The 13,527-nt window shown below is 49.2% G+C and overlaps 1 protein-coding gene across 1 annotated transcript in view; it reads right to left on the reverse strand.

The window, feature by feature from the left end:
* The window catches only part of CDH13 (cadherin 13), a 921,815-nt gene that overhangs the window by 22,091 nt on the left and 886,197 nt on the right, over positions 1–13,527 (reverse strand). The window contains exon 11 of the mRNA XM_012730735.1: positions 2,175–2,317. Within this exon, the coding sequence (XP_012586189.1) occupies positions 2,175–2,317 (143 nt within the window). The remainder of the gene's footprint in view (positions 1–2,174; positions 2,318–13,527) is intronic.

A 13,527-nucleotide genomic window follows, 5' to 3' on the forward strand; every position in this document is an offset into this window, starting at 1 on the left:
AGAGGTCACCCCAATTAAGAAGCTCCTGTGACTGACCCCGAAGCTGGATGAGAGGATCCTTCGGGTTTAGCTCCTTCAGAAAAGTCCAGTCTATTGGGACCCTCTGTTTACTTTATTCAAATAAGTCCTCAGCTCACAGTGCCCAAGGGCCAAGCATCACTTGCCCATGAATATGCAACACCACATCCAGGGGCTGGTCCAGTTCTCGCCTGAGGAGCATCTATAAGCTAACTCACCCTGCTAGTTTCCTCTCAAGAACTTTGAACCTGCCTGTTCCATCAAATGACCCCTGTGGATTTGGACGTTCTCTGAATGTAGGGCTCCCCATATACCCACGTCAACCTCTACATGTTCATGTCCGGGGATGTGGCTCCTTCCTTTGCTCGCCTCCCGCGCCACACTGCCTTCCCGTGCTGATGTCTCTGCTCTATAGTCTTAGCACCTTCACCACCTGGCCCTGCCTCTTATCCAAATCCTGTCTGTTTCCAAGGCAGAGGCTGACCACACTGCAGAGCTCCTGCACGTTGTCCCCCACATGAATTCCTCACTTTTTGGACATTTGCTCTCCTGCTTTGTTTGTGTGTATGTGACAATCCAGGACTCAGAGGTTGGCTCCAAGGAACTGCCTTCACCCCTGTTATTGAGAGCAATGAAGGGCCCGTAAAAAAGCCCTATAAATATTCATTTTGAGGCCCTCCTTGGTGGTGCAGCAGGTTCAAGCACAGCACTAAGAGGCTGAAGCCGCTTCCGCTTAAGTTTGATCCCTGCCTGCTCTGGAGGTGACCACATGGCACAGCAGACCTCTCCTGACCGCCCACTTCTTTCCCAGCAGTGTACTTCATCAGTCTACCTGTTCTGCTCCCCACTCTGTCTCTGGTGAATCCTCTTGCCACCCCTTGAAACTCTGGCCTGTACCCCAGTTCTGTATGCATAAATAAATCTTTAAAAAATATTCATTTTGATATATAAGACTCAATATTGAATCTTCCCTTATGAACAGCTGACTCTGAGGAATAAGAGGGTGAGCAAAAGTTCTGTGTAATTGAAACAACAGTTTAATACACCCCCAGACTAGCTCTGACCCCTCCCGGTCTTGGCCTCGGGTCAATCCTGCTGGTTCTGTGTGTGACATGTATGGAACGTCTTTGGAATCTGATTGATCTCTCACTGCCCTGTAATGGCTCCACCTTCCAGCCTTGACGGCCCTCTGACTCCCGAGGGGAGTCCCCACTGCTGCCCTTGTCTCTCCCAGACGGACTTCCGTCGAGCTGAAGTGACCGTAGCACACTGGACTACTCGGGATGCAATGACAGTCTCCTATCTCCCACAAAGTTAGGGTACAGCGATCTGCCGCAGCCCATACCACCTGCAGCCCACCCATCCCGGCCCCCTCCACTCTGCTCCAGCACCCCAGCCTCTGCTGCGCCCTCAGAGGGCCCCATGCCCCATCCCTGCTTCCTTCAGTTTCACTCAGAGCTTCCTACTTCGGATGGCAGCTATCTCTCCTGCTTCCTGGTCGCCTATACCCGTTTCCTACAGAAATTGTATGTCTTCTTCTCTTCAGTGTAGCACACGGTGCATTTTACTTCACTTCTTTCCTTTCTCCAAGAGTGTGTCAGTTGCACGCGGCCAGTGGCTTCTGTGTGCCCACTGCTGTGCCCAGCTTCCAGAACAGAGTCAAGCGTGTGGGGGCGCCTTTGAATGAACAGTGAATTTGCGGCTAGGAAGTGGCTGGCTGAGCATGCTGTGTCTCCCTGGGCTGACAAACAGACACAAGGGGAAATGCTGTGGGGATGGTGCGGTCATCAGGGCGGGCGACTCTCCCGGCTTTGATTAACTTGCGTTAAGTCAAAGTCCCCTTTCTGTGGAAGCAAGGCTCGCACTGACAGGAGACCACCAATGTGGCTTTCTAGCCTCAGGGCCATCCAGATGGGGCATGGGGAGCTTCCTCCCCTGAACTCCAACTGGATACCACTCACCTTCTCACCAGGCCCTGTGACTGCCAGGACCTGGGGTGTTACCAACTTCCCGTGTGTGTGTAAGCATTTGTTTCTCCTGCTCACACCCCATGTTTGTACTCTTCTCAAGAACACTCCTGGGTATATCAGAAGAAGTGCAAAATTACATTTATAACCAAAAAGTACACATTTAGTGGCATTTTCAAAATGACTCACCACTGTCGATCGCCAGGAAGAGGGCCGTGTACACACTGTTGTGGACAAATGGGGACTCCCGGTCCAGCACCGCAGTGGTGTCCACGGTGCCATTGATGGGGTTGATGTTCAACCAGCCTGCTGGGTCCTTGAAGACAGAATACCTGGAAAATAACACCCACTTATGTCAGATCACATTCAAAATAGAGTCAAGAGAGGCTGCAGGTGCAGACACTTGATGCAAATCCGGAAGCGTCATTCCCATCTAGCTGACCACCAGCCCTGGGCCTGCTCTGGGCGCTGGCTCTCACTGAGCCCTTGCTGCTCATGACCACCGTGAGGAGGGAGCGCTTCTGTTCCCAGCCTTCCCAGAGGCAGGGTCCCGAGTCCTCGTCTGGCATTGCTTCTCCCACGCTTTGGATGTGTGCTTGCCAGGAGGTCCAGTGGGGCCCAGGGGTGCATGGAGGAAGAAGTCGGTGGCTCTGGTGGAGGGTACTGCAGGGGCCTCACTGAGAGCCGTGAGAGAGTGAAATCCAGGAGAGAGAAGCATGCAAATGAACATGGGAGGAGAACAGAGGCTGCCCTGAGAAGGCCAGCTTCTTGAGAGCAACAGGGCCTGTCGTGGGTAGTGTGCACATCGCTCAGTGGACGGTGGCTGAGTGGGTAAATACACTGTGCCCGCTGGTCCAGTCTGCTGACCCTGATTTATTCGATCCACATCATCCCCTGGAGTGTTTCTGAAATGCACTCAGTGAGCCCTGGGTTGAAGGAACACTCTGGAGTGAAGCAGTGCTTGGGGTGAAGTAGATGTGGGTTTCCTCCCACCCTGTGCCTCCTCCAACATCTGCCCCATGTTTCTTCCACACAGAAGAAATGTGTCACTCATAGAATGGATGACTTAAAGAGCTCCTGACGTTCGTGTTGGTGGTAATTCCCTCTTTCTACCTGCAAACCTACTGTCCCCTAAGGCCTGGCTGAAGTGTTGGTCACCCATATGAGGTCCCAGGCAGAGCGCCCCTCGAGGCAACTCATCGGAAGAGGCGCAGCCAGGAAGGGGTGGAGCTGGGTGTGAACCCTGCCGTGCTGGGTCCAGGTGGGAGCCTTCCTGGCTCTTGTCTGTTCTCATGCCCAGAACCGGTGCCCAGCAGAGCCTCTGGCACAATGTGGCAGCCTGTGACTGACTTTCATCAGATTAGTCAGGGAAATGGGAAACACAAAGAAAGGCAGCATCTGTCTCCCCCTCATCTGGTGGCAAGTTCACTGTTTGTCCAGGATGATTGGCGCACACGTCACGGCCCCGGCGAGAGTGCGGGCTCACATGGCTCCCGCCAGCATTTCACCGCCTTTGCTCCTGGAATGAGCAGGTAACGCGCTGTGTGCTGTGTTTTCACAGGGCCCTTTGTGCTCTCTCGGGCTGTCTTGTTTGGCACGCCTCTGACGGGGGCTTCTGCGCCCAGCTCCCCCTGACGCCAGTTCACGCTTCTCCTGGGAACCGGGGCCCTGGACGGAGGAGGACAGAGCCCTCCATGCACTGATGGATGCCCAGCCCTGGGTTACTCTGCACCCACAATCCAAACTAAGAGTGGTCAAAGACCCCCTATAGGAGACTGTTCCCAACCCAGGAGCTTTCTACCCCAGAGGGAAGAAAAGCTCGTGACCACCAGCCAGCCTGCTCTTCTACCTCCTGACTGAGCGGCCTTTTGTCACATCAGCCCTTTTGACCCATTGGTCAGGTGTTCTATGTAAATTTTTGGCATTTCCAAAGCAGTCTTTTAATAAACCTTTTGGTATAAAAATACCAGTATGCAAGACGTTTTCCATGCTTGGAGGCCTGAAAAATGCATATGCCTTATTAAATTGGAATTTCCGGGCAATTTATCTGTAATGTGAACTTTGCTTGTTACAAGGGAAGAAAAATCAAATTAAAAAACAGGACGCATTTCACAGAAGCTGCCTGACTGCCTGCCAGGATAAGCCTCTTCTGGGCATCGGTGTGGGCAGGCTGATTCGCAGGCTTAGGCGGCGTGGGAGGTGGGACAGGGCCCGCACGCCTCCTGGGAAGTAGGCTCATTTTTTGCAGGGCGACCCAGCCCAGCTGGAAGGAAGCTGTCAGGCAAGAGGCCAGGGATAGGTGTGGACCAGGAAGGGCCCCAGAGCCCGGGCTGTGGGTTTGGCCCTCGGAGGCGCCTGAGCAAGTGGTGGCAGGAGAGAGGCAAAAGGTTTATATGTCCCTTCTGCAGCTTCAGGGGTTCACTTTCTTCCTGTGATGTAAGATCCGTGTTTGTTTAGCACAGATCCCTCAGCCACATGGGGTAGACAGCCCTCCTTTTATTTTACCCTTCACCTTCTACAGAGTAATGCAGAGCTACCAGCACCCATGAGCTATGTGACCAGTGCCAGCACAGCAAGTGGGCACATGTGTTTCCCTTACACACACACACACACGCACACACACACAGTGGGATAGATAATGGGCACCGATGTAAGTACAGACCTGTAATATATAACAAATTACATTAGCTAAAGAGTGATCTGTCTAGATATTTTAGCTATAACTATCTACTTATCTATCATCTATCTATCTATGTCTATGCAGTATATATATTTAGAGATTTACTGTTAGAGATACAGGGCATGGTGGATTATTTGGAGAAGCTGAACCACTCAATAAATTATGCTGACTTACTATCCATTTGGAAAAAAAATAAATTTGGTGTCTTTGGGCTGCCTATACTCTTTGGGTATTTCAGAACAGCTGTAATGGGTGGGTACCTGTGTATTAGAATAGCTGTGATAGGCGAGGATACGTTGGGTGCCTGTTCACATGGGCAGCATGGGTTACCTTGGAGAGGGCCTGGAGTTGGGGTGGGGTTTGAGGAATTTGGTCTTGGTTCCCTGGGGCTCTGTGGTTACCACACTCCAGTTAGAGAAACCTATCTAGAACAAACACTAACCCTGGCAGCAGAAGTTTCCTGGCCCATGTCACATAGTAGAGGAAAAGCTGTGTTTTTTGACCCACAAAAGGCCAATTGTAAGTCATTTGCAAAGAGGAGTCCTTAAGGAGAGGAAAGACAGAGCCTGGGGGAAATTCAAAGTAATTTTACATTCCTCCTGAAGGGAGCAAACAACCCTGAAAACCACAGGGAAGGAAGGAAACAGCAGGTGTGTGCTTAGCTCTCCACTTAATTTCAGCCCAATGGGCCCCCATGTTGGATGAAATACCTGCCTGGGTGATTCAAATCAACCACTTTACTTAAAAGCAACTTGAAAGTTATAGAATTCCCATCTGAAGGAACTACAGTGTTTTAAAATAGCTCAAGCAGCTACGGCTCTGAGTGTAAAGGAAAGGACGATTCCAAATCTCCTGGCACAAGAGAGAAGAAGGACCAGTGAATTCCAGAATCCTCATTCAGTGAGGCAACTACAACCCATTACAGCTCAGGGCTGTAGTCAAGTCTAGGGGCAGCACTATCTCCTTTCAGGGAGCCGGAACCCAAGACAGATTCAGTACAGAAGGGGCTTCCAGGGGGTGGGGCTGCGGCGACCAGGGTGTGGCCAGGAAGAGCTGTGCAGCGACAGAACTGGGCAGGTCAGTTTCTGGTGGCTGCTCGGGGGACCCTCCTCGAGTTCTAGGGCCCAGGGCGGGGGCGTGGGCCGCATCCCATGGCTCAACTTTGTGAAGCGTTTCAGTCTTTCCCTCAACCTGCTAGTCTGCCTGCTGTTTTGAGATTCAAGGCTTTCCTCTGTTTTGTGTCGACTTTGACTCATGCACTTGGAGGTAAAAGTTGGCAACCACCTAAGGGAGGTGCTTTCCTTTTTCTCTCGTGCCTGCCTGGCCCCATGCCTGCCTAGTGGGAGCCCATCTGCTGGGCCAGGGCAGGTGGAAGCTGGCACGTGAAGGCAGGATTTCCAGGGCATGTCAGGGAACAGCTGCAAGCAAAGAGGAGGTCTGGGGTGCAGGGGGCCCCAGCTCCTCCTTCCACTCTTCCCCACCCCCTTGATTTTTCTTGGCGTTTACCTTCATTGGAGGATTAATCAATACATTGTAGCCTTTGCTCTGAGCCTGAGTCTCTGAGCCCAGCTTGGACCAGCTGAGCAGAGGTACTTGAGCTCCAGAGAAGAGGCTGGTAAAGTGGGATGGCTGACATGGGGACTGCAGTGACATAGATGGCTGAGCCCTGCGTGATGCCTTTAGGTCAGGCCAGCTGCTGAGCGGAGGGGTTGCTTCCCGCAGCTGCGCGGGGCCTTCTTCCTCCACTGGAGTCTAAGCTCAGAGGTTGCAGACCCTCACCTTCTGGAGGCTGGGCCGCTGGGTAAGCTGTGGGGTGTGTGGGCGCCAAGAGGCTGGGATTCACACGGAGTGACCCAATTCAGTGTCCTCAGCCAGGGTCAGCGTCAGGGTCTAGGGCAGCCAGGCCCCAGACAGGAGGTGTTGTGCTGGCTAGTGGGAAAGGCTCAGGGCCACTCATAACCCCTGTGCTGCTGTCACGCATTCAGTCAGTATCTCTGTTCTGCATACCCACCCTGCACCCAGCTCTCTGTTAGGGCATGGGGAGGTAGCAGGGGCAAGTGGGTGCCTCCTGCCTTCCTGATGCTCGCGTCTCAACAAGTGCTTGCCATCTACTATTGGGCCTGGCATCCTAGGTGGTAAATGCCATGGTGGGGCGGCCTTCCTCTGTGTCTTCGTCCAGCGCCTACTCAATGTCTGGCTTGTTGCAAGCTTTAGTCAACTTGGTGAACAGAATGGGTGGGTGAATGAATGAGCAAAACATCAATGTGTGAAAAGCAGAAGAAGAGGGAGTTACACTTGGCGAAATAAGTCAGACAGAGAAAGGCAAACACCGTATGCTCTCACTTGTGGGATACAGAGAAAACAAACATGCATTAATTAAATAAATGAAAAAGAAATGCTTGGACAGTGAGACCAACTAGTGGTTACCAGAAGGAAACGGCCGCTAGGAACTGGAGGTGGGGAATGGGGGATAAGTTGGGCAAAGGGGACAACGGGACACTGAAGGACCGAATTAGCTCATGAACCTAGTGAGCAGATCCACGTGCTGCTTGTCAGTGATGCACACCTGAAACTCATACGCATGCAATGCTGTGTGGCTTCAGTAAAATAAATTAAAAAATAGTAAATGAAGGAAGACCTGCAGAATTTCAAGGAGTGGACATCGCTGGGATCTGCAGGGCTGTGTGAGGACAGACGTACATGCCTTCGGGAGGCCAACCTCCAGCTATTCCGCTCGCTTCCGTCCCCCTCACCAACTTCTGCTCCCCACACCCAAGCCCCTGCAGGCCCTCGTTCTCCCAGCCTTTGGTTTCTGCCACGGATTCCGCCTCCGCCACTTGCTTGGCTGCTTCATCATTGCCCTTCAGACCTCAGTTCAAGTGGCACCTGCTTGCCAACCAGCCTCCCTAACACGTGGCGCATCTCCATCGTGCCATGCTGCCCACTTTCCCGTGGGCTTGGGCTGGACTCCCCGAGCCCCTGCGTGGGCTGTGCACACTTGCTCGTTCTCCGGCACCTCCCTGCAGGAATGTGAGCTCTGCCAGAGGCCCAGTTCTCCTTCACTGCTGTGCTGGGCCTAGGCTGGGCCTGCTTACAGTGTTAGTTTATTTGCTGAATAAATAAAGCAGCCAGTATATCTGCATGTAGGTGGGTTATGAACTACTCAGTTGATCTGTAACCTTTATTTTGGGCCTTTAGTATTAAACCTTTAGTTTTTGGCTGTTTAGTATCAAAAGTAGAACTTAGAGCAGGCATTTATAGTGTCTATTATGTGTCCTGCAGCATTTAAATCTCCCATGACCCACTGAAAAGTCCAGATAAGAGAATTTGACTTGCTCCTGCCTGAAATCTGGAAAAGAAAAACTTATACTTTCTGGAGGCATCAACCTCTAATAAATTGACTTCCCAGAGGACCCAAAAAGGGATGCAGGTAATTCTTTGTGCACACCACAGTTGTTTGGGACTTTAAAAGAACATAATATATTCCTTAATGTCTCGAACTTTTTAATTTAATTGCCATTAAAAGAAATTTTTGGTTTAGCCTAGAAGGAGGTGGTATCTCCAAGTTCATTTGTTCTTAACATAACTCTCTAAAGAAAAATAAATGAAAATTCCTTAATGGTGCATATTCTTTGATCTATAGCCTAAGGAAATAGTTAAAGCAAGCGATTTCCCAAATTGGGGTGTACTCAGTTAAGAAAGTCAAATGGTCTCCCTTGGTTTGCTGGGGAGACCCTGAATATCTGAGACAGGGTCTCAGGATAAAGCACTCTTTAAACCTTAAGAATGTTTCCTCCACCATTGTTTATTATAGGAAAACAAAACAAAACAAAACAATCCCAGGTAACTGTCTATGGAAAGAGGTTAGGTGTCCCGATAAAGAACAGCTATTAAAACCAGTGATAGACACCTCATGGAGATACAGTAGCAGGAACCTTGCCCACATAGGGTGCAGGCACCATGGGACAGAGCGGGCTCCCGGGCAACGTGTGCTGCTAGCTGCTCCCTCCCAAGCACTCCAGTGAAGAAGCCGTCTCCCCTGAGTCCATTGAGGCTCCAAATCCCTCCTCACCCCGACTCTGAGCACCAGTTCTTATTCACAGGGCTTGGAAATGTGATTCCAAACTCATTTGCCAAACTGGATGAGAAAATACCCTGGAAGGGAATGTCAGGCAGTTGCAGTGATGATGATGATGGTCATAACAATAATAACATGCTAGATCATATTCATGGCCCTTATTTTGTGCCAGAACCTTATTAAGTTCTCTACATGAATCAGCTCATTTAACGCTCACTGTGGCCTCCTGGTGCTGGGATGACTGCCCACTGGACAGACGAGCACGTCGAGGCAAAGAGGAGGGAAGGGGTTTGCTCCAGTCACAAAGCAGGTGAGTGGTGGAGCCGTCCAGACCCAGCCCCGGTTCTCTACTGTGATGCCTCACCCGCTGACCTGGTCTGAAGAATACTGTGGCTGTGTCTAGTTTGTGGAATTTACATCTTTCTTGGTTTTGCTCACCAGAATTACTTCTGTGAGCCTGGATTGTTTTAGTGGTAAGAATTCTTCTTTTTTTTTTTTGTAGCAAAACTAGTAATATAAAGATGTCATCCTTTATATGACCGTAGCTCGACTTCCCTCTTGACAAAAGTCAGCATTCCTCTGTTTTCTGTAACTTTACTGCCATGGATGATTGTCTGTCTGTCTGTCTGTCTGTCTAGCCATCCATCCTTCTATCGAACTGATGTGTTTGTATATATGGCATAAACAGCATACATATAGTGTGCACACACATTATATATACACACTAGATTACATGGGTAATATGTATATATTCTAGATGGTCATAATCGTGACTGGGTTCTTTGAAGGCCTGGAGACATGTGTTATTTATCTTTGCTTTCTTTCCCCAGGAATCCACTGGCCTTTTGTGAGCACTGGTGACTGAGGAGTGAAGTACTAAGATGAGCCTTCTGAGTCTGTTCCAACAGAAGCCCTAATACAGTTTATATCTAGTTTGCCCACTAAAAAGAATTCCCTAGTGTTTACTGGCAGAGCTACTGAAATGTCCACTAGACCTTTTCTCTTCACTTCATAGGAACTTTAAATGTGTTTTTACAACACACACAAACATCCCTTCTCACATATACACCCACACAGAGAGATACTCACTCTCTTACACACTCAGACACATTCATATGGAGACACATGCACACACATACACATATACCCAGAGACAAACATATAGAAGCACACATATGCACAGATACACAGAGACATATACCTCTTCACAGACATAACACACATACACATACAGTCATATGCATTTACACGGATGCATATAGAGACCTGCACCACACACACAACTCACAGAGACACACATATATACATACTCAGAGACACTCACGCAGAGAGGTATATCCACTCTCACAAGGAGATACAACACACACGCAGATCCTAGTGCCACCCAACCCTTCTTGAGCCACACCGTGCATACACACAGGCTTTTGGGGCCAGGGTAAGAACAGGCCTTTCTCCCCAGGCTCCTGTGTGCACACTGAGAACATAAATGCTGTGGTCGAGGGTGCAGCTCTGGCGGCAGAGTGTGTGGCGTGCAGTGCAAGGGCCTGCCAGCACCCTGTCCAGCTTCTCAAGCCCTAGGCCAGCTCCTGCCTGCCCAGACCACAGCCCCAGATGCCCGAGCACCTCCTGGGAGGAGCATGGGTCTGTGTCCACTGACTTTTCTTAAAAGCATTTGTGGCACAAGAGAAAAAGCAAAGCATCTCCCTTTAAGTGGTTGCCAGTTTTTATCTCCAAGTGCATAAGTCAAAGTCGACACAAAATAGACTTAAATGCTTACATCTCAAAACAGCAGGCAGACAAGCAGATTCTGGGAAAGGCTGCTGTCTCCTGAAAACACATGGCTCCTCCCTCCTGGCTCTTTTTGCTCCCACCATGGAGCAGGACAATCAGGGAGGGTCGGGGGAATCATGGCTTCCACCCTGGTCAGACCTCATGGCTTGAACCCATGATTTCAAGCTACGCTTCTCAAAACCTTCATCCTTTGAACCTCATACTGACTCTCAGAGGCTCAGATGTCTTGTTACTTAATGTCCTACACTGACACTTTGTTTTGCCAGTTGAGTATCTTTCCTTCTCCATCTGGGTAGGTTGGAAGTTGCTCCCTGAGAAACCCATAAAGGTGGTGGCCCAGGGGACAGATGGGTGGTTTTGTGATAAGGGTGGTGGAAGGAAATGTTCACAGCAGAATCTAGGTGAGAGGTGAATGGATGGGTGTTCACTGTAGAAATCTGCCAACATTCCTGTACATTTGAACATTTTAAAATTGAGAGAGAAACAGAATGATGGTTGTGTCTTTTCTTGAGATGCTAAGATACCTCTGTTTCTACATTCATGTCTCTCTATGGTGGGACTGTGAGACTTTGCAGTGACGACACGTGGTGTGATCCTGTCCATAAGTCCAGATGAGGCAAGACCATCGAGGGAACAGGGGCTAGTGGCCACCTCTGGTAATGGGGAGACAGGACAGTGCTGATGCTAAGGGAGGGTGAGGTTTTTCTGTGGGGTGGTGATAACATTTGGGGTGATGGTTGCCCAACTCTGTGAATAGACTAAAAACCAATGAAGTGAATGCTTTAAATGGGTGGATTCTATGGCCTGCGGATTATGTCTCAATAAAACTGTTAGAGAGAATAAAACACCTTTCAGGATGTGAGTTCCCCATGGATCCCAAGGTACTTAAAGAAAAAAAAAAAAAAGCTTAAAACCAAATGCCCTTTCACAATGCCTTTCAGAGTAGTCTACTATTGAACTACGGAAGGCCAAGCATGACAGAAGTGCTTTGACGTTCTTTCACTTTTGCTTGTATGAAACAGGCTGAACTAAAGAGCTACTCTGAGTGTCATCTACAGGATATTCACAGTCATAATGGCTGCGGCAGACAGACCAAGGATAAAACTCATGCGTTAATTAACAGAAAATGAAAGAGTTAGGAATGAAGGAGTGAATGAAGAAGGAGCGCATGAGGAAGCAATCACCATGCTCTCTGGCCTCTATCAATCCACCCTATTGCCTTTGATCAAATGTTTCACTTATTCTTATCCATGAAGGTTCGAGCTGTTTCTTCAAGAGATCCTTATTTCTTGTGAACCCAAAGGGAAGTCCTCATCCTGTCACAAACATGGCCCGTGACATTACTTTCATGCTTGGGCCTCAGTTTTCCCATCTGTAAAATGAAGGGCATGCCAAATGATGGGTTCTCAGGTTCCTTCTTACTCTAATAAATAATGACAGTCTTTAACAAAGCGATCATTATTCAAGGATGAGCAAAAATGTTATGAAATGATTTCTGGGGGGCATTTTTCCATCTAAAGTCCTGATATTTTTTTTTGACATGCTTTAGTGACATTTTACAATATAGTGTAAATGCAGATGGTGAAAAGGCAGCCATTAAAGGTGAGACAAATAAACAGCCTATATAAAGAATAAAAATAAAGAATGCCTATATAAATTGCTCACACTGACTTCAGGGGGATATTTTTTAAAATAAGATCACAGGAAGTAGATTGATGTCTCCAGATTCAATGCAAATGCAGGATTTGTACAATAACCATTTATCAGCTCCCAAAGAACTGATTTATGGCCCGACCACTCTACTTTGTATTCTGACGGGCTCAGAAAGTTAACTGACAACACAGAAAGAAATATCCTCTGACTCATTGCTGATGACGGGTTATAAATGAGCGCAACTTGGTTTTCTGCTCTGGGAAATTAGTGTTTTGAAACTCTCATTAGAAATTAGTCATTAGAGCTGTTCCCCAACTGGACTGTTTGGCCCATTGCTTGGTTGTTGTTTTAGTCATTTAATTTCCTGATGGTGCTGGGCAGGGAAATGACTGCCTGTGCTTTCCTCCTGTGTAGGTCGACTCCTTCGTTTGGATTTAATACCCAGCCGCCAGCCAGACTGTGTGTGCCCAGACTGTTATGCTGCTGTCATCACAGAGACTTTGTAGTCCTGTCTGAAGGGTGGTGATGTTGGACCAGTCCCCACCTGAGAGCAAGCGGGATGGGGGGTCAAGCAGGCCAGGATGGGGCATTGAGCCCTCACCTGGTCTAAGGGAGGCACCATGCTGGCCCGGAGTGGTGGAGACACAGGGACAACTTGGACTTATAGCTTCTTCCCAAACGTCAGTGAGATGACTGAATGAGTGGAGGAGAGGCTCCAACGTAGTCACAGGGGGTTTGAACTAGGAAGGAATTTTCCAAGGCCAATTTGTGCTTGTTTGATTTCATCCACTCATCCATGCATCCATCCACCTATCTGCCTAGGCATTTATCACGCATCCTTTCTTTGATCTACCCATGCATCCATTCATCCACCCACGTGTCCATGCAGCCATCCATCACAATCCATGTACTCTGCCTTGCGTCCATTCATGGATCCAAATCCACCCACCCACCCTCCCACTCTTTCACTACTCCCTGCATGACTATTATGCAGCAGGCTCTCTTCTGTGCATAGCTGACAGACGAAAGAGACCATCAGCAGACACATGACCAGACAATACTATAACTTTAGAAAGTGGCATGTGCCCTGAAAGGCACACGTTGGCTAGTAATTTAGGGTAGACTGTGTCTGGCAAGGGCTGAGTGGGGAGGGTTCCTTTCGTGAGTGGGACCCCAGGAAAGCTCTCAGAGGAGATGACAGTTGAGACCTAAATGGAAAGGAGACAGTCAAGGGGAGACATGGTGGACAGAACACTGGAGGCAGAGCAGACCAGGGTGAGCTGGAGAGTCAGGGAGGAGCGTCCACCTGGGAAGTGGCTTGGGGACAGTGGGGAAGCAGA

The sequence above is a fragment of the Condylura cristata genome, unplaced genomic scaffold (genome assembly GCF_000260355.1).
Source record: "Condylura cristata isolate star-nosed mole 26May11 unplaced genomic scaffold, ConCri1.0 scaffold00028, whole genome shotgun sequence".
NCBI lineage: Eukaryota > Metazoa > Chordata > Mammalia > Eulipotyphla > Talpidae > Condylura > Condylura cristata.